Source organism: Mercenaria mercenaria, chromosome 2 (genome assembly GCF_021730395.1).
Source record: "Mercenaria mercenaria strain notata chromosome 2, MADL_Memer_1, whole genome shotgun sequence".
In the NCBI taxonomy this organism is placed as follows: Eukaryota; Metazoa; Mollusca; class Bivalvia; order Venerida; family Veneridae; genus Mercenaria; species Mercenaria mercenaria.
The window spans coordinates 50,628,539-50,648,620 of record NC_069362.1 but is presented as its reverse complement, the minus strand read 5'-3'; the positions used below and the strand labels follow the sequence as shown (position 1 = coordinate 50,648,620).

Genomic DNA, 20,082 nt, shown 5'->3' with positions numbered 1-20,082 from the left:
TGTAAGCATTTCCGCAGACTAAAACTAAATACTACTCCCTTAAAACCATCTTTGTGTATGAAATAAAGTTCCAATTAATCAACTCTGAAATGGCAGATTCTGATTTTTAAAATAAAAATAAAGTGTACGTAGGTACAACTAATTCACTCATCCATTCAAGAGTTACTGTAGAGACAACCAAATTGCAGCCTGGCATTAACTGTATCACAATACATGTATATCATTAAATAACCACTCTGACTATATTAGGCATATCGTATTGTAGGCTTGTTTCGCAATACTGAGTGAAAAGCAGAACAAGAAAATATCAGTAAAACTGTTGAATGTTCCCAGAAGTATCATTATTGCATATAACAGCAAAAAAGCAGACTTAATCAACAGGGCACAATGAAGAAATTTGAAATGTCATTACAAGCTTATATATTTTTTTTTATTAAATCAAATGCAAGAATAATTTGCACTGCAGTGGGAAAATCTCTTCATGATATATCTGGAATGCAAATGTATCTGATCTGAAAGTGTGGAATATACTGAGATGCATAGATGGATAGACAGACGAATGAGGTAGTGACTATACTGAGAGTGAAGCTTCTTATGAATTTTACATAATTCCAGCCAGCGGCTGCTAAGAAATACTCTGGACAAGGGTGGTGCTATAGTTTATTAATGCTGAATAATCAAATCTACCTTTACCCTTATCAGTTCCCAGAAATGTCAAAGTAGCTATACAGCTAAATCTAGCTATATTCAGCTAGAATTAGCTACATTAACCAATAACAATAATGTAAAATATGTCAAAATCAAATTCAAAATGGTCATTATTGAATCTCAATGGTTTAAAGATGGAAGACAATAACACTGAACAAAGACCTTTGCAGTCACATATTCAATTTAGCAACAAAATATTGCAATAAATTATCGAAGACTAGAGCTGCTTTTGACAAAAGCGCATGTCTCTCACAACTGCCTAAGGCCAAAATTGAAAATATGTTTGTTTGCTGTCTCCCTACCTACCCACTTAAAATGCTGCGCCCTAAAAGTTTTTATCTGACAATGCTGATCAAATTTTTTTTTTAACTTGCGATATGACAAGTGCCACAATTATATTTCAACAAAATAATATATAAGGCGCACTCGCTTATAAGTAGCATCCTGGGTGTTTTGGAAAAAATAAAAAGCTAAAATCGCCGATTTTTTTTTTGTTAAGAAAATGCAAACTTCAGTTATTAAATTTTAAAATATATAATCAGCTTATATACAATTATTTTTCTGTGATAAACATATTGAAATTAATTAGAAACGGAGAACTTACGTCTACAAAACAGCCAATATTTTGACGATATTTGCCGATGTTGCACAATAAAATAAATAAAGTATTTTTAAAAATATATTTTTATGTATAATAAAATGCATATGAATAACCAAGATTCGGCGAAAATTTGTCTAGAAAAAAATTGGCGTTTTTAAAACCAAGATTATTCAAAACTTTGCAGACTTGTTTAATTTTAAACGTTAAATCCCTTTTTTTTATGTAATAAAATACATTTTAGCTCCTAGGGGAAAAGGCGAATTTTCGTGTACAAATCGGCCGAAATTTTGATGATATTTGGCAATGTTACTCAACGAAATAAAATAAAGTATTTTAAAATGTATTTTTATGTATGATAAACTGCATTTAGATAACCAAGATTCGGCAAAATACGCCTAGAAAATATTGTTCAAGAGTCTGCAGACTTGTTTTTAAAACGTAAAACTAAACAGAATGTTTTAAATCCTATTTTATACGTATTAAAATACTAGGAAACAGCGAAATTACGTCTACAAATCGGCCGAAATAATATCGGCGACTTTATTGCTGGGCTTTCAAATATTTACATGTGTCAATCAATCATAGATTGGGCTTTTGCCAGTCAAATAAGGGATGCCCACTTCGATATATTACCCAATCGTGTTCGAGGCATCTCTACATGCCCGTCATTTGGCAAGAAGATTAGTGCAAAATAATTTCTGTTCGCCATTCTTGGAAGATGCCAAAGTTTGACATCAATCAGTGCCAATCACAAAGCTGTTTATTTGCGGATCTGAAGCATCAAATATTTCTTAAGTGTGTTTTAACACCCTAAAACCGTTCTCTGTAATTGGCGCCAATTAACTTTTAATTGTTTTTGGTTTGCGGGCTGTGAAAATATTTCTATGTTCAGTTAATGTCCATTACAATAAACAAGTTAATTTAAAGCCAATACATTCTGGTGTTTTAAAAGGAAAAATAATACATTTGAAAAAAAATTTATACTTTTGAACCGTAAAATAAATTAGTATCGATTTTTATAGCGGGCCGAAATACTGTATGTGCAGTTAAAGATTTTATCACCGCTATACAATGGCGGCCGAAAAATGAAGTAGCAGTTTGCAGTGACAGAAATAAAGATGTAGTAAGCTGTAATCTGAAGATTTTTTAAGATTTTCTTTTAATTTTCATGTAGAATGCGCTTATAAGACGCGTTCCACTCTTTGGCCTGGAAATATGACTCCTAAAAATGCGTCTTATAAGCGGTTATGTATGGTAAGAATAATTGTCTAATTTCATCCTTTTATACAACATAATTATATAGATTTGTCTTATTTTTACAGAAGAAATATTCTGTAAGAAATGATCATATATCTACTGGCAAAAGTATAATACCCCCACCAAAAAACAAGGAGCTGCATGCAATAAACGCTTGATGCCCCCGGTGGCATCCTTGTCGATTCAAAGCAACCTCAGTCCAAAATGAGGTCAAGGTCAAACTGAGGTCAGGTGATGTTTGATGATGAGGAATGGTCACAGGTTACATCTGAATTAGTATCAATTCATTCTTGTAAGTGGCATTGATGCTAGACGAAACGGTCCCATTTGGTTAACCAAGGTGGCATCCTTGTTGATACGAAGCAACCTAAGTCCAAAACCAGGTCAAGGTCAAACTGAGGTCTGGTGATGTTTGAAGATGAGGAATGGTCACAGGTTACATCTGTATAACAATGCTGGGGTTTGGTTGTAAATGGAGTGTCATTAAGTCTTGATTCCCCATGGAACACAATACACCGATGGGGAATTATTTATATTTTATTTTAAAATCTGTCACTAAGTTTTACTAACAATATAAAACAATGTCCAACAGTTATCACAGTAACAATATTATTTTACGTAATTGTATCCAAACTTTAAGTATATTTATTTTTGAGGATATATCCAGATGTACATCACAAAGTTTGATCACTAAGTCAAGTCTTGTTCTTTTGTGTCTATGATTTTGCCAAGCATTTATACAGAAGCAGGGTTTCCGCTGCAATTCGCCAACGTCGCCAATGGCGAAAAAAATAAAAAATTGGCGAAAAAAGTTTTTGCTGTAAATGTATTTTTTATAATGTGTATTTCTCTGTCTTATGTACTCTCTGCATGTCTTGCCTAAAAAATCAATATTACCCGCGGGCGTTTCTGTTCATGATACACAATACACAGCGTGTCTAGCGATTCGGCATCAATTACACAAGCTGCCATGTGCCTCCCGATCTTTGACTTTAATTTAAACATGCGATAAACCAATGACAGCTTTGGATGTGGAACGCGTGACGTATTTTATCGGCAAAATTATTAAGCTCCGCCTTTACATATGTCATCGTTGATTGAAGTAATATGAAAGTCATGTTTCACGGACTGAATTAAAAGACACTGACAGCTTAATTTTTACATGTTTTAACAGCGGAATCACGAAAGTAGTGCCCAAGTAGCCATTTCTAAGTTATATTTTGTAGCAAAACTTCGGAAATGAAAAGACTGGGCGGGACATCCCCCCATAATTCCAATAATTTTTTTAAATCATGATCGTAGATTGAATTTGGCAAATTCCAATAAAAAAAACTGCGATAAACAAGCAGAAATCAATGGTAAAAATTAACTCTGGCCATAGAAAATAAGTTATCAATTTTCATTTTATAAATAATGCTAGTCTTGATTGCCTTTTTTTCGTTTCTCACACATTTTCGCGACCCCAATTTCCGATTAATTTTGGTAATTTAGAGAAGACCTACATATGCAAATGTATTTTTTAATTTTTGCTGAGAAGTACCCTGCTATTTTGGCAAAGGAATAATAATATTTTCTCAAAATTTAGACCAAGAAACACACCAGAGGCCACCATTCCATACCTGTATTTTATAATTTTTCAGGGGGAAAACCCTCTGACCCTCTACTCATAAAGAGGGTACTAATCCCTCCTTAAACTCAAAATTTTGGACCTTAAAATGCACCAGAGGCCACCATGTTATGCCTGTATTTCAAAATGTCCCAAGGGGGAAAGCTCCCTGACCCCCCCCCCCCCCCCTCATCAAAAGGGTACTAACCTCTCCATTATCTCAAAATTTTGAACATAAAAATGCACTAGAGGCCTTCATTTCATGCCTGTATTTCAAAAATTTCCAAGGGCAGAGCCCCCTACCCCCATCCCCCAATAAGAGTTTTACAATCAAATAATGAAAACAAGAGGACCATATGGTCCTGAATCGCTCACCTGTCCCCACATGGACCCATTTTAACCGAGTATTTATGTTGTTTTTTTCTATTATTTGACATGTGACCCAGTTTTGAGCTCATGTGACCCAGTGTTCAATTGACCTAAAAATTTATCAAGATAAAATTCCCAACCAATTTCATGAAGATCCACTGAAAATTTGGCCTCTTGAGAGGTCACAAGATTTTTTTATTATTTGACCTATGACTAGTTTTTGGAAGGCACGGGACCCAGTTTCGAAATTGACCTAATATCATCAAGGTGAATTCTGACTTTACTTTCATGAAGTCCATTGAAAAGTATGGCCTTAGAGAGGTCACAAGGTTTTTCTATTTTTAGACTACTGACCTAGTTTTTGACCGCAGTTTGAACCAGTTTCGAACTGACCTAGATATCTTCAAGATAAAAAATTTGACCAATTTTCATACAGATCCCATGAAAATATGGCCTCTAGAAAAGGGGGCAAGGTTTTTTTGTTATTTGGGCCCACTGACCTAGTTATTGATGGCATGTGACCCAGTTTTGAACTAACTAGATACATCAAGGTAAAAATTTGACCAATTTTCATGAAGATCGATTCACAAGTTGGCCTCTAGAGTGGTCAAAAGGGTTTTTTTATTTTTGACCTACTGACCTAGTTTTTGACCGCAGTTGACCAGTTTCGAACTTGACTAGGTATCATCAAGATGAAAAATTCTGACCAACTTTCTAAGATTCCAAGAAAATTTGGCCTTTAGAGGTACAAGGTTTTTTTTTTTTTTTTGACCTATGACCTTTTTTGATGGGACGGACCCAGTTTTTGTTGACCTAGATTCTAAGGTGAACTTCTGAATAAAATTTCAGAAAATCCTTGAAAGTAGGGCCCCTTTGGAGGTCCAAGGTTTTTCTATTTTTTAGACCTTACCCGTTTTTTTCGCAGTTGATTCAGTTTCGAAATTGACCTGATTCATCAAGAAAAAAAATTTTTGACCAATTTTCCAGATCCCATGAAAAATTTTGGCCTCTAGAAAGTCACAAGGGTTTTTTTTTTTATTTGACCCATGGGCTAGTTTTTGCGGCAGGTGACCCGTTCGAACTTGCCCAGATATCATCAAGGGAAATTTGACCAATTTTCATGAGATCCCTTTGAAGTATTGCCTCTGAGAGTTCACAAAGTTTTTTTTATTTTTAGACCTATGATAGTTTTTGACCGCAGTTGCCCCGTTTTGAACTTTACCCAGTATCATCAAGTGAACTTTTGACCCAAATTTCATTTCAGATCCATGAAAAATATGGCCTCTGGAGAGGTCACAAGGTTTTTTTTTTTGACTATGACCTAGTTTTTGAAGGAAGGGACCCCGTTTCGAATTACCCAGATATCTTTTAAGGTCAAAATTCTGAATAACTTTTAGAAGACCATTGAAAGTATGGCCTGTAGGGGGTCACAAGGTTTTTCTATTTTTTGACCCACTGACCTAGTTTTTGAAGGGAGTTGACCCCGTTTCGAACTTGACCTAGATATCATCAGATAAACATTTACCAAAAATTTCTAAAAAATCCCATGGAAAAATGTGCCCTTGAGTGGTCACAAGCAAAAGTTTACGCACGCACGCAGGCGAGGAGCTGCTGATCACAAAAGCTACATTGTCACTTTGTGACTGTGACTTTTAAAACTGTTTTAAAAAAGCAAATTTTTCAACATGCACAGTGTGTTGGAGAATAACCCACTGGACGCCCCCCTCCCCTAAGGTCGTTGGCTTTGTATTTTGTGGCGGGGAAAAAAAATGGGCCGTGGAAAAACCCCGCGAAGATTAGCTTGAAGACTGTCATAATAACAAGGCTGTCCGTAAGACAGCCAAGCTCGCTATTCGAAATATTGTCACAGAAGCAGGAAAAATTTTACCAAAATGTTAAATTTCAAAGGTTTAAGTTCGAAAGGGGGGGCATAATTTGAACAAATAGATTTCGAGTTATGGGCTTGTGTTTTAAAATAGTTTTTTAAACCCCCAAGAAAATGTTAAGTTTAAATTTAAAATTGCATTAGTTTTGGGGATAGTAACTTGTGTAAAACTTTAACCGAATTTTCTAAGTCAAAAGGGGGGCATTAAAATTTTCTCAAAATAATTTAAGAGCTAGGAACTTGGGCCCAAATGAGGCTGGAATTGACCCAGAAAAAAAAATAAATAAGTTTCAAAAGCTAATGCCCTTTTTGGGAATGCTGTTGTACTTGCACGCAAAATTTTTAAAAGGTTTTCTAAGTCCTAAGGGGGCATAATTTGCCCAAAATACATGTCAGGTTAGGGACTTGGTGCTATCAATAGTTCTATACCCCGAAGACAATGTGAAAAATTTTAATTTAATATCTGTGTAGTTTTGAGATAGTTATTGCTGTAAAACTTTACCAGGGTTTTTAAGTCCAAAGGGGGCATAATTTGCCAAAAATACAGTCAGAGTTATGGGACTTGACCCAGTGAGGTAGGTAATTGATCTGAAAAAGAAAAAAAGTTTCAAAATCATATGCCTTCTAGTAAAGCTGTATGTACTTGCACGCAAAACTTTAACCAGAAATTTTTAAGTCCCAAAAAGGGGGATAATTTGGCCAAAATACATGTCAGAGTTAGGGATTGACCCCGTGAGGTAGGTAAAATTTATCTAGAAAAAAAAAAAATGTTTAAATCTTATGCCTTTTGTAATAGTGTTGTATTGCACGGGAAAAATTTAACCCGAATTATCTAAGTCCAAAAGGGGGATAATTTGCCCAAAATGAAAAAAAATCAGGTTATGGGATTGGGGCTATCAACTAGTTTTTTTAAACCCCCAAGACCCCATGTGAAGTTTCAATTCAATATCTGCATTAGTTTTGGAGATAGAACTTGCATGTAAAACTTTAAACCCGAATTTTCTAAATCAAAAGGGGGGAAATTTGCTCAAAATTTTCATGTTAGGTTATGGAACTTGACCCAGTGGGTTGGTAAATTTACCCAGAAAAAAAATAAATAAGTTTCAAAGTATATGCCCTTTAAATGATGCTGTTGTACTTGCATGCAAAAAAATTAAACCAAAGTGTGACGCCGCGCCACGCCCCGCCGACCCGAGCCTAGGAAATCAATACCGAAGCGAAAAAATTCATAAAATATAATTTCAAAACCCCTTTTTTCAAAAATACATCCTAATTTGTTTTTTACTGTTGGAGGGTGGTTTAGTTTACCCAACAGTTTTTTTGATTTTTCCAATTTGTTTTTAATTGTGACAAAGGGGTTTTTTTATGAAGAAAGAACGAAAAAAGGGACAGGACAAAACACTTTGCCTCCCGCATAAGTAGATGCCGGGGGCATAAATAATAAAGTGATCCATTGACCTGTCTAAAATTCTCCCATAAGTTTTATCTATCCATGTAATACTTAGTGCCCATGTAATAAGTGAAACATTTCATTTAAACCTGTGGTTTTGATTTTAATTACAATTTTAACGGATTTCATATTACCCAGTCTATAAATCTAGAGACTAAACAAGAAGGCCATGAAGGCCCTATATCGCTCACCTGACCTATTGACCTAAAGATCATCAAGATTAACATTCTGACCAAGTTTCATTAAGATATGGTCATAAATGTGGCCTCTAAAGTGCTAAATAGCTTTTCCTTCTGTTGACCCAGTGACCTAGTTTTTGACCAGACATAACCCAGATTCGAACTCGACCAAGATCACCAAGATTAACATTCTGACTAAGTATCGTGAAGATACAGTCATAAATGTGGCCTCTAGAGTGTTAACAAGCTTTTCCTTTGATTTGACATAGTGACCTAATTTTTTACCCAACCTGACCCAGATTTGAACTTGACTTATAGATCATCAAGATTAACATTCTGACCAAGTTTCATTAAGATATGGTCATAAATTAATGTGGCCTCTACAGTGTAAACTAGCTTTTCCTTTGATTTGACCTGGTGACCTAGTTTTTGATCCTATATGACCCAATATCAAATTCGTCCAAGATTTTATTGAGGGTAACATTCTGACCAAGTTTCATTAAGTTTGGGCCAAAATTGTGACCTCTAGAGTGTTAACAGTCAAATCGTTGATGACGGACGACAACGGACACAAGGCTATCACTAAAGTGTTCAAAGGTGAGCTAAAAATCTTTATATCTATGGACCATTCATATGTTTACAGACTGTCTGTAAAAACGATGAAATCCTAGACCTGTTGAAATTGTAACAGAAGTTTGTTGTATGGTCAAGACGTATGCTAAGTTTGTTTTATATGGTGAGAATACATTGTCGTGTTCATTATTTCTACGCAGCAATGTTTTGACGCCATATTTGTTTTGACCTTGTATTCAATGTTCGGGAATTTCTGTTACGTCACTGCCTTTAAATTTGTCAGTGTGCGACCCGCACTTGTCCATCATGCTAGAATAAAGCCCGTTGTTGATTGCAAGCTTAATTTTGTTGCATTTACGTAAGAATGTTAAAAATACACATGTTTCTCTTAATACCATTTCTTTGACTTTTTCAAGCATAAGCATATTTGTAATTTAGCAATTATTTTTGTATAATTCTATGGCTGGTTCCAGCTGTTCTATTTTTATCGGGTCTCAACACATCCAAGCGACAAGGTCAAGATTGTGGATGCTGTAGACATAAAAAGTAGGTTCGGGAGACAGCAAACAAAAACTTTTTTAAATGTGATCTAATCACTTAGTGATTCAAAGTGGTTTGGGTGAGTGGTTCCTATAGTGATTCAAAGAGGTTTAGGTGCTTTGAGTGAGTGGTTCCAATCAGTTATTCAATGGCTGTATTTCAAAACTGCCTGTGCCGATTTGGCTAGTTATTGAATTTGGCCGAGGACTTACTGGCAAACAGATTTTGTTAAAGTTTGGTGAAGATCAGATGAGAACTGTTCGACTAAGAGTGCGGACTAGATTTGTGACAGACAGACACACACATACACAGACAGGAGTAAATCAATATGTCTCCAACACCACCGTATGTCACTTGTGAGAATCACTAATCTAGTAATGATTTATTGCACAAATTCGCAACATGCATTGAAATTGAGACGGCACAGATCTCGGTTCTTTGTGATTGTCTTTTGTCTCATAAACCATTTGAATGGAATAATGACTGTTTTCTATTTGATATTGCCATATTAGTATAACTGTTATCGGTTTTGTAGCTATTTCTAACTATATATACACAGATTTAGCTATATAGCTAATTTTGACTTTTCTGGGACCTGTTTATTATTTGCAACCATAGAAATTGATTAAGCATGTAAGATTTGTTTTGTGCTGCTTTTGTTGTACCTTGAAAACATGCAGGAAAAAGACATAAAAAGCACATGACAGGTATATTAAATAAGTGAATGAAGTATTGCCAAATACAAGTGACCTTGACCTTTGAGTTAGGAATGAGGGTCTGCGTAAGACACATTGTCTCATTATGGATAACTTTTGTGCCAAATAATATTAAACTCCCCTCATGGGTGACAGAGTAATTGACCATACAGGAAAATATCCCTACTGACCTTTGACCTCAAAGACTAAGTGTGCCTTGACCTTTGAGCTAGGGGTCTTGGTCTTGCACAAGACATACTTAGTGTGACCTTGACCTTTGGTGTTGCACATGACATGTCATCTTATTATGGGGTACATTTCTGCCATGTAATATTAAAATCCCTTTAAAGATTGATGAGTTACAGAGCGGACAGGAAAAAGGTATTGGCTGTTTTGGCAGAGGTGGAGAGGAGGGTGGCTTGACCTCCAAGTGTCTACACAGGCACTTTGGGGTCAGCACCCTTCCCTCCTTCCAATCTGACCCTGCCAACCTTTAGCCAATATATTTTTGCCATTTAAAACAAACTCCTCGACCATACAACATAAACAACTTCTGTTACAATTTCAACATGTTTAAAAAAAATCCCACATACTATCAATGCTCAGAAAAACACAAGATAACTTACTCTGAGCGTTTCAAAACAAACTGCTTGTCCAAGGAAATTAGGAATACAAGAATCGATTCGAGCTTGCTTGGTAATGCACAATCAAATTTACCAACAGAGCCAGGACACAAGATGATATCATCAGTTGTTAAAAATTAAATGCTTGCTGGCATTATTATCTGCCGTAATGGTCGAGAGGTCTAAGGTAATAATTCTGAATTTTTTTGTCAGGGTTGTGGGGATTTTTTTTTTTAATAGATCATTTTTATCTTGAGGTTGTGTCATTAAAAAATTTACGAAATGTTATTAGAAATACAGTAAACCTCACTTATAAGGAACTCATATATAAGGAACACTCGGTTATAAGGAACAGTTTTAAATTCCCCAATCTAATTCCTTCTTTATTCAATGTAAAAATCCTCGGTTAAAAGTAATTCGGTTATAAGGAACATTCGGTTATAAGGAACACTTTTTCCAGTCCCAAAGTACGAAATTCAATGGAAAACCCCTTGGTTATAGCGAACAGACATAGAGAATAAAAATCATTGAAAACTGGGCATAAACAGGAGAGTCGGCACTTTCACGCGCTTTCATGCACATGAATAAACACAAATAAAACCAAAATATATAATATCATCAAAGTACCAAATACAAGACGATAGTAGACTTACATTTACATAAGATTATGTTCGAGAGCTACATGTATTAGGTATTTCATGTTAACAATAGTGAAACAAATCTACGATAGTGCTAATGTAAACAGATAATATAAAACTTTTAAATTGGCGTTTAATGACTTTTGAGTGTTCCTGTTAGTTTGACTTAGATAGCTTTTCAATGTTTGAATTATATTTAGTGTTTTTTAACCTATGATAGTTTGATTGACACAATTGTTAACCTATACCGCGACATTAGTGATGTGACGTCACATGATAACAATGGCTGACTATTGTTGTTCGAAGCACACATGGATGTTTCTTGAATGATATCTTATTCATTTTCACACAGTTATTGATGCATATAACATGAAATATTGTGATACAGACAAGAAATACACTGTTGTGTTGTTTCTTGTTTAATGTCGTTACGTCGAATGTCAAGTACCGCGACATTACAGATGAACGGTATAATAGTAAAAATAGCGTCCTGGTTAAACTCCCAATATCTGTTGTTTTGAAACTTGCACAAGCACTTGGACATTGCATTCAGAAAGACTTATAAATCTTAAGCAGACCTATAGATCATCAAGATTAACATTCTGACTATGTTTCATTAAGATATGATCATAAATATGGCCTCTACATAAATATTGGCTGAAGGTTGGCAGGGGCTGATTCAGAGGGAGGAGGGGTGCTGACCCCCAAGTGTATGTGGTCCTAATGGGCTTGTCTTTGACCTAATAAGACACAAACACTTATCAGTTCCTTACTATACCATAAACTTTAAATCACTACAAATGAGTTCCTGTGGCTTTTAAAATCGTAAACCAAGTCTGAAATCAGTGAAAATGAAAGGATACCGAATCTGGATGCTGGACAGTTCTGTAGCAAATGCCGCTGTGTGCTTGCCAAAAACGAATTGTGTGGTCATAACCTGCAGTTGCCAGAATGACTGGATCACATGTGTTGTCACCACCTGTACTCATGATAGGCATAGCAAAAAATGCAAGCTAAAATATTATTGTTTTTCTCGATTACTGCGTGCAGAATGATACTTCCGGTTCGGTGGGTCTTTTCACCCCAAGACACCCCAAACCACCCCAAGACACATAAAATATTATCTAATTTCTATTATTTATTTTAAAAAATGTATTAAAGATATGTTATTACAGATAAATTGACATTTAGAATAGCTTCGTTCAAGGAAATACATATAAAAACATCGGTGAAACTCAACGCAACGAACTTATTTATATTAAAGGGAGATAAACCAACGTTACGGTAGGCCTAAAGTGCATCTCATTTCGATGGGTTTCAACCAAATATAAATAATTATAATGTCATTCACAAAAGTTTTTTATGTCACCTTTTTCATTATATTAATATCTAAAATCATAATCAGGAAAACGGGTAATTTCAGTAAAATACATAGAAAAATAGTATATATCATATAAAATAACGATTTATGTTTCTTTGAAATAATATTGTTTATCACCATAGTTCCCTTTAATTGCTACTACAAATAACATATCATTTTTGATTGGATGATCACACCTTGATTAATTGATTGCTGATATAAAGCACGTGTATATTTATCTGCAGTGCGCATTGCAATTAACAATCAATTAAGCGATTGTGGTGACATCAGATAACGCTTTGGTGTATAAACTTCAAAGAAAAGTGCGACTATTATGAAAATATTTCTTTATTCATTTGAGAAATTGCTATTATGACTATCAGTATATATGCATTAATTTAAACAAGTTATTATTGTAAAAGAATGAAACGATATTCGATCTTTATTTTATCATTTGTCTACCAAATATCTGTGATTTTTATTTATAAACATGTGTCAATATTGTCTTTAAATTGGGCGAAAATGTAAAGAAAACAATAGGAAATTAACCAACATCTGGCTTATTTTCGCACTTAATATTATTTTCGTAAGCGATTTTGACGCACACATCTAAAGTATTTGCTGTTCATTTAGTTATTATTGGTAAAAATCAATTATTTTTCGTATATAAGTATGTACAAACATGTTCTTCAAAAATACAGAAAATGCAGATTTTAAAAATGAAACATATAGCTTATTTTCGCAAATAAAAAGTTATTTTCGTCAGCGATTTTGACGCACACATCTAAAGTATTTGCTGTAATTAATTCCTAGATTATCATCCAAATTTTGGTTAAAAAGGGGGCGGGGGAGAATTTTATTTTTTATTTTAAAAAAACTGTACGCAGGGGTTCCATTTCACCCGGACTTGGGAGTTGACTCTTGAAATTAGCAAAAGTGTACATACAGACTCCTAGAATTTCAGCTGAAGGGTATTTTTCATCAACATGAGATTTATTTCAGTTTAAACTCACAAAATGAAGCCTTATATATTCAAAATGACAGCTATTTATACATAAATCGAACCCCTGAGTACAAGTCAAGACAAATAGCAAAAACAGAATAAAGTAAAAACAAACTTGTAGACTTTCATTTTTACTCTCATATTACATTTATCAACAATTCAACATTCTATTTAGGAGCTGGATCGACCTGCGTCCTTGATGAACCCACTCAGTTTCCTCGAAAATAAAACTAGTAAAATTATTTTAAAATCTGGATATCCAAAATTGTCTGTCCGGATACTGTTACGCTTTTGTAAACATTGCCCATATCTCCAATTTAAAGGATGTATTTGACAAACTATGATGATGCAAAGACAGTTTAACAGCATTTAACAGTACCTGATATTGCTATTTACCTTGACATCTTCTCTTACTAAAATTATTTAAGAGAAATGTTTATCAAAATCGGCACCGCGGTAATCTACTTTCGATTTCAAAAAATTATAGAAAAAGGAAGGGCCAATATATTTTCTGATCTAAATTTGATTGTACTTGATTTTTATTGATAGAAATTAAATACCTGTTTCAGTTGTGACACATTAATCAACACCTGGCTTTGTTATATCATGCAGTAAACAACAATCAACAGGGGTAAATACGTGTGAAAATATCCGAAAACTGTTTTTTACAGATTCGTTATGAGCGAGGATTAATTGATGTAAAGGATTGAATCTTTTTTTTTTTTCGTTGTTTGATTTTTATTTAAATCGGGAGATTTGGACTTCTTATCGGGGTGATAGTGTTTTACATCCAGAATCGGGAGAAACCCGACGGGATCGGCTGAAAATATTGTTATATTTGTTTTTTCTTTTCTTTTTTAATTAAATATTTTGAATAAATAGAAAGCAACTGTTTCAATATTTCGGAATGGTATCGTTCAAAATGACATGAGCTTCTCAATTCAAACCGATAACAAAAGGTGCGATAACCTTTTTGTTATGATCAAATAACCAGTAATTATCGTCAATTAGCTTGTCACCTCGTGTCAATTTTGTTGTTCACAGTTTGATTTCGGTTAAAATAATCTCCATTTTTTATAAGTAATTAAAGTATCCTAATATTTGTGATTTTTAATATTTCTTTCATCAAAATACCTTAAAATTTATATAAAATTAATTTTGTTTGAAAGAAAAATAAAGTTTAAACTACTCGATCTTTTACGGGAACGTAACGGCAATCTTAGATTTTAGCGTAGCCAGTAAGCGCGGAGAGTAATTTCCCTTTATGAAATAGCGAATTTGTTTTCGTCGTTTATACCTGTGTGTCGGGGCTGGTCCCAGGGGTAAAAACGACGCATTATCTATGGTATTTTGCGGCAGCATTAAAACAAATATACGAGACCCTACTAGTATCGCGGTTCGTACATTTTTTTTTTTTTTTTTTTTTTTTAAGAGGGAAATGAAAAAGGTCGAGGCGGCATAAAAAAGAGGGGGCGGGCGGGGATAATCTAGGAATTAATTTATAATGGCCTAAAAAACGAATACAGTATCATTCTAAGAATTCTAAAGTCAGAGCTCAGTTACAAGGAAGCTTTGATCATCAAACTTGTTTAACACCTCGTTAAAGTGGTGTTAATTCTGTTGACACTTAATCAATTATCGTCTGATTAGCGTATCTTTTGATTAGCAGCATATATTTTGATGGGATTAAATAGACAAGTAATTAGCGGCACACGTTTTGATCAGATTAAACAGACAGCAATTTATCCCGTAATTATTAATTTAATGAAACGGAACAAACAAATATTTTTCTACATAACTAATTAATGTCTTTAAAAATGATTAACATTCGCCCCTTGTGATGTTTAATTGCTTACATAAAAAACACCTTTTTCCGGTTTCGGAACTTCTAAGAGCTCGGTAGGATGAATGAAGGAATTTCAAGTAATTAAAGCAAACTCTCTCATTACTTTTAATTATTTTTCAAAACTGCAATTAACATTTCGTAGTAAATGATTTAAAAGCCTGTGATTCCTAAGTATCTTCCCATTCGCAGTTTTTGCATTCATTGTATTAAGTTGCTGAAAAAATCTTCTCTCTCAAAATGCCTCAGAAAAAACGCAAAATTACTACCTCAAATAAGGCAGCATTTTGGCCTTGCAGAAGTTGCCGCATGAAATGTAAAACAGACTGCATTTTGTGTGACTGTTGTAAGCAGCGGTTTCACAGTTTGTGTGAAGGGTTGAATTCAGGGGTGCACGACATTTCGTCGAAACATGTTTGGTCGAACAGACAAATGGACGAAAAGACATTATGCCTAATGGACATTATGCAGAATGCGACAATTAGTCGATAAAATTAACAGACCACGACACTTGGTCGAAAATAAATTATTATCATTGATAATTACTCAAATTAAACGATCAGTAAACGCCTTAAGGTGTTGCTTGTTGTTGATTCCCTAAAGTCCTTTTGATTAGAAAGAATATTAGACGAATTATATTCACAAACGAGAAATCATAATCCGGCCTACCGACAACAATAGTTATAGACTAACTGAACTGAAGTTATGATGAATAAATATTTGATGATGAACCAGAGTCTACTTTAATCGGGTTGAAAACTGAAAACTGTAAACATATCGGCAAAGTGGGTAAGTTAAATTTGACTAAATTCGACCAAATTCGACGAAAATTCTGTTAAATATACATTCGACATAAAGTCTTATGAGACCAATTATTGTACACTCGACTAATTGTCCTTTCTGTCTAATGTCTTTTCGACCAAATGTCTTTCGACGAATAGTCATGGAAGCGAATTCAGATGATTTTCAGTTATTTCAAAATTCTGACATAAATTACACGTGTAACAACTGTTTTGTGCTAGAAGTAGGGACTTACAATGTGAAAACTGGATTATCTAGGATGATGCAGGTAATTATATCAATTTTAATATTAAAGTCGTGCACTCAAAAAAACTATTCGCCATATTCTGCTTAGACTGGATTTATGCTGGATCCACGGGGAAGACATTCTCAAATGCGATATTTTCGATAAATGTGTTTAGCAATGAAATAACGGCATTTGTTTTAGTGTCTCGGCAAGTAGGTATGGCATGACGGGGCTTATGCTCGCCAGTCAGGTACCGATGGTGTCCCCATTGCACGGATCCTAACAGTCTTTCAGGTATTACAAGGATAGAAGTTTCAAAATTTTCCCTTAATTGATTAAAGCTGTGATGTGAATTTGATATTTAAGAGACTTTTAAAAGCGAAAGTTAGCGTTTTAATTTTCCGAAAGTAATACCGTATTTACACTACTCAAGTCCGTTCAATTCCTCGGCATTTATTTACAACGCTTCCAGCACTTCATAGTACTTAGCCATACTTTAAACATTGCAATGTATATGTAAGTTGTGACATACTACTTTAAAGCTGCATTCCTCCAAATTTATTTGTGCCATAAACATGGAATTAACTAGAGATAGTACCTAAGTTTTTCAGATCATAGGTTTGAGGTTAAAAAACTTTGAAATGAAGACAAATGTCCATATATTTCTCAAAAACAGAAATATAGAAATATTTTTACCAGAAGTGTGGAGTTATGAGCATTTAATATTTTCATGTTAAAGAAAATTTTGTGATCAAGGAAATGTAACTCTTCTTGAACATGGAGAGCATAAACATCAAAGGGACATAATATAGTGAATATTTCCTAATTGGGTGCATTTGATTTAACATTCAACTTTGATCTGGATTGCTAAATAATGATCCATGATACTGTGTGCTAAAAAAATAGAACATCTGGAACAGCCTTATAACAGCAAAACTATGCTTTAGCAGAATGCAATTAGTTAAGCTCTAACTGGGACTCGAACCCAGGACCTCTTACACCTAAGGCAGACACTCTACCACTAACCTATAACAGCAGCAGCTTTAGCTATGCAGTTTAATTGCCTGGATAACATTGCGTGAACTGGAACAATAATCGGCGAACTCCGGACTATCGGCGTATTCGCTTTGTTACCTATTGGCAATTTTCGTGTAAGGAAAAAATATAATCTAAGTCTGCAAACATCATAATCGGTCAAATCTGCCCAAATTTCTCTGACGTGTTGTTCAGAGTATGAACTTACTAACTGGTAGTACCAGTGAAATATAACTTACACTGAATCTTTTATATTTGCCCTTTTAGCAGCTGTCAAACGGAAAAGACCGTGAGCTCTGTCCAAATATAAGTAATTATTTTACCAGTTTTGAGAGGATTTCAATTAATGGGAAATTACAGTTACAAACTAAATACCTTTCTGCAACACATGAAGTCATCAGCATTCACTGTCAATCGGTATTATGACTAAGACCGAGTGTCAACCATACATTTCAAAGATTACAGACAGAGTCTTTTGTTTACATTTTTTATCGTAACCGGCGCATTTGTAAAAATCACTTTAGTTTGAAAAATCAAAGTATGCGAAGAGCTATGGTACGGTCTCTAAATTAACTATTTAAACAATACCGGTTATCATTTTCGAAACTGTACAGTATGGATCCTGACAAGACTGTGCGGATACGTGATGCCACTATGTTGGTTTTCTCATGGCGCGGCTCATTTCTTAATGTTGATATTTACTGCAAATATTTGACCAAAAAAGAGAAACTTAAAATTTTCTCAAAATCTAATATTGCGAAAATGATAACCAGTATTGTTTAAAAAGTTAGTATGGTCACAATGCCACTCTGTTGGTTTTCACATGGCGCGGCTCATGTTACTTAAAATATTGACAAATTGCGGCCGAATTATAGGTGTTTTAGATATGTTAATTGAATGTGTCGAATTTTAGGTGTTTTTAGATATGTTAATTGAATGTGTCGAATTTCCGCACTTATAGATTGAGTAAAAACTATAATAGAAACTATAAAGACACAAAATTTAAAATTCATATTTCTGTCTGTATTCTACAGTGGTCGTCCATGTATGGTACAGAATCATTGGCCTTCGCAGCAAAACGTGAGAAACAGAGTATGGGTCCTTTCGAATTCTATGGGAAACCAGTCATTGCGTCAGAATTTGTTGAAATCGATCGAAATGCATTAGACATTATGAACAAATGTGTCACCGAGTTCGGGCAGCCAGCCATTTTGTACCAGTCTTGCGCGAGTTGGAAAATGCGGACGTTACATTCATTCCAGATGTGGAAAGTACACCTGTCGTGGGAAAAAAACGTAAAGCCAATTTCTTTTTGTCAGACATGACCGGCAATGAAGTGAAAAGATTTCACAAACATAAGTCACCCGAAAATCCCAGACAACGCTGAGGTGACACATGTAGAATTTAATACGACTGAGATTAATGAAACTGATGCCAACGCAACATCTAATGTTTCTCTCAAAAACAGTCCTGAAAAAGAAAATCGTTCATTTGATGAGACTGATTTCAACGCAACATCCGATGTTTCTGTCAAAAACACTTCTGAAAAGGAAAATCATTCATGTGATCAAAATACTCTTGAAGAAAGTGAAATTACTGACTCTTTTGAAACTGAGTTTCCAATAAGTGAACATGTCAAGCCTTTGCCCTCCGGTCGTTGGCACACATCGGAAGACGCTTTTAATTTAATTTTGAAAAAAAGAAAATGTACAGAGGTTCCCCCGGTGACAAGTCAAATTCTTACGTTTTGGTTGACAATGAACGAAACATCAGCAAATTAAATATTAAGGCTAAGTCAGTATATTTTGATGATGTTGGAATATGGGACACTACAAAAGGGAACACAGTGAAATCTCTTTTTGTTCGCGAAGGGGACAGTTTAAGAAGTGTTGAGTTCAAGGAACAGCAATAGAGTTCAAGGAACAGCAATACTGTGTCAAGAAACACGTCAAGGGAAAAGTTGTTTGGGAACCATTGAATCCGCAACCTACAGACGACAATGATGTTATTTTAAGTCGTTACTATGCTACTTTAAAACGTGATTCAAACTTCAAGAAACGTGTGTCTACATTCATAACAAAATCAGACAATAGTATTGGCAACGTAGCATTGTACGAGTATCAAGGAACTCACCCAGTAACATCGCAACCGCACGGTAAATCAAAAAATGGTAAAACATTCACGCGGACAAATCCTAGAACAATGGAAATCTTGCGAGAGAAAATTAATGCTGAAAAACCAAAAGAAATATTTCATGCAATGAAAAAAGACGATTCAATGACTTGTCAACGAGATTTTTAAAGTCATAAAAAATGTCAGGGCTTGTGAGCAGGGCAAACAAGAGACAGTGAGTTCAAACAAAGGAAATATTGCTGATGAAATTCTTGAGGTTTTATCCATGATCAGTGATCACGAATTTGTGCAGTCGGTGATTCACAATAAAGACAAAGTTCCGTCCATTATCTGTTACACACAGGAACAAATTACCGACCTGAAACATTTCTTGACAAATGACTTAAAACAACCAATAGGTATTGATAGGACATTCAATTTGGGAAATTTTTATGTGACAGAATTTGAAACCACGTATCAAAAATTATGTTTTCGACCCCAGCAGAAAAAAAAACAACTGAAAATAAAAACTGGACCAACAACAATGCTGAATCGATATTTTTTAAAACTTCGGAATA

The 20,082-nt window shown here is 34.6% G+C and overlaps 1 protein-coding gene across 1 annotated transcript in view; it reads right to left on the bottom strand.

The window, feature by feature from the left end:
- The window catches only part of LOC123544023 (target of rapamycin complex subunit lst8-like), a 34,324-nt gene extending 22,119 nt beyond the window's left edge, over positions 1–12,205 (bottom strand). Inside the window, exon 1 of the mRNA XM_053525841.1 lies at positions 11,988–12,205. Within this exon, the coding sequence (XP_053381816.1) occupies positions 11,988–12,122 (135 nt within the window). The 5' untranslated portion in view covers positions 12,123–12,205. The remainder of the gene's footprint in view (positions 1–11,987) is intronic.
- Positions 12,206–20,082: the final 7,877 nt, after the last annotated feature.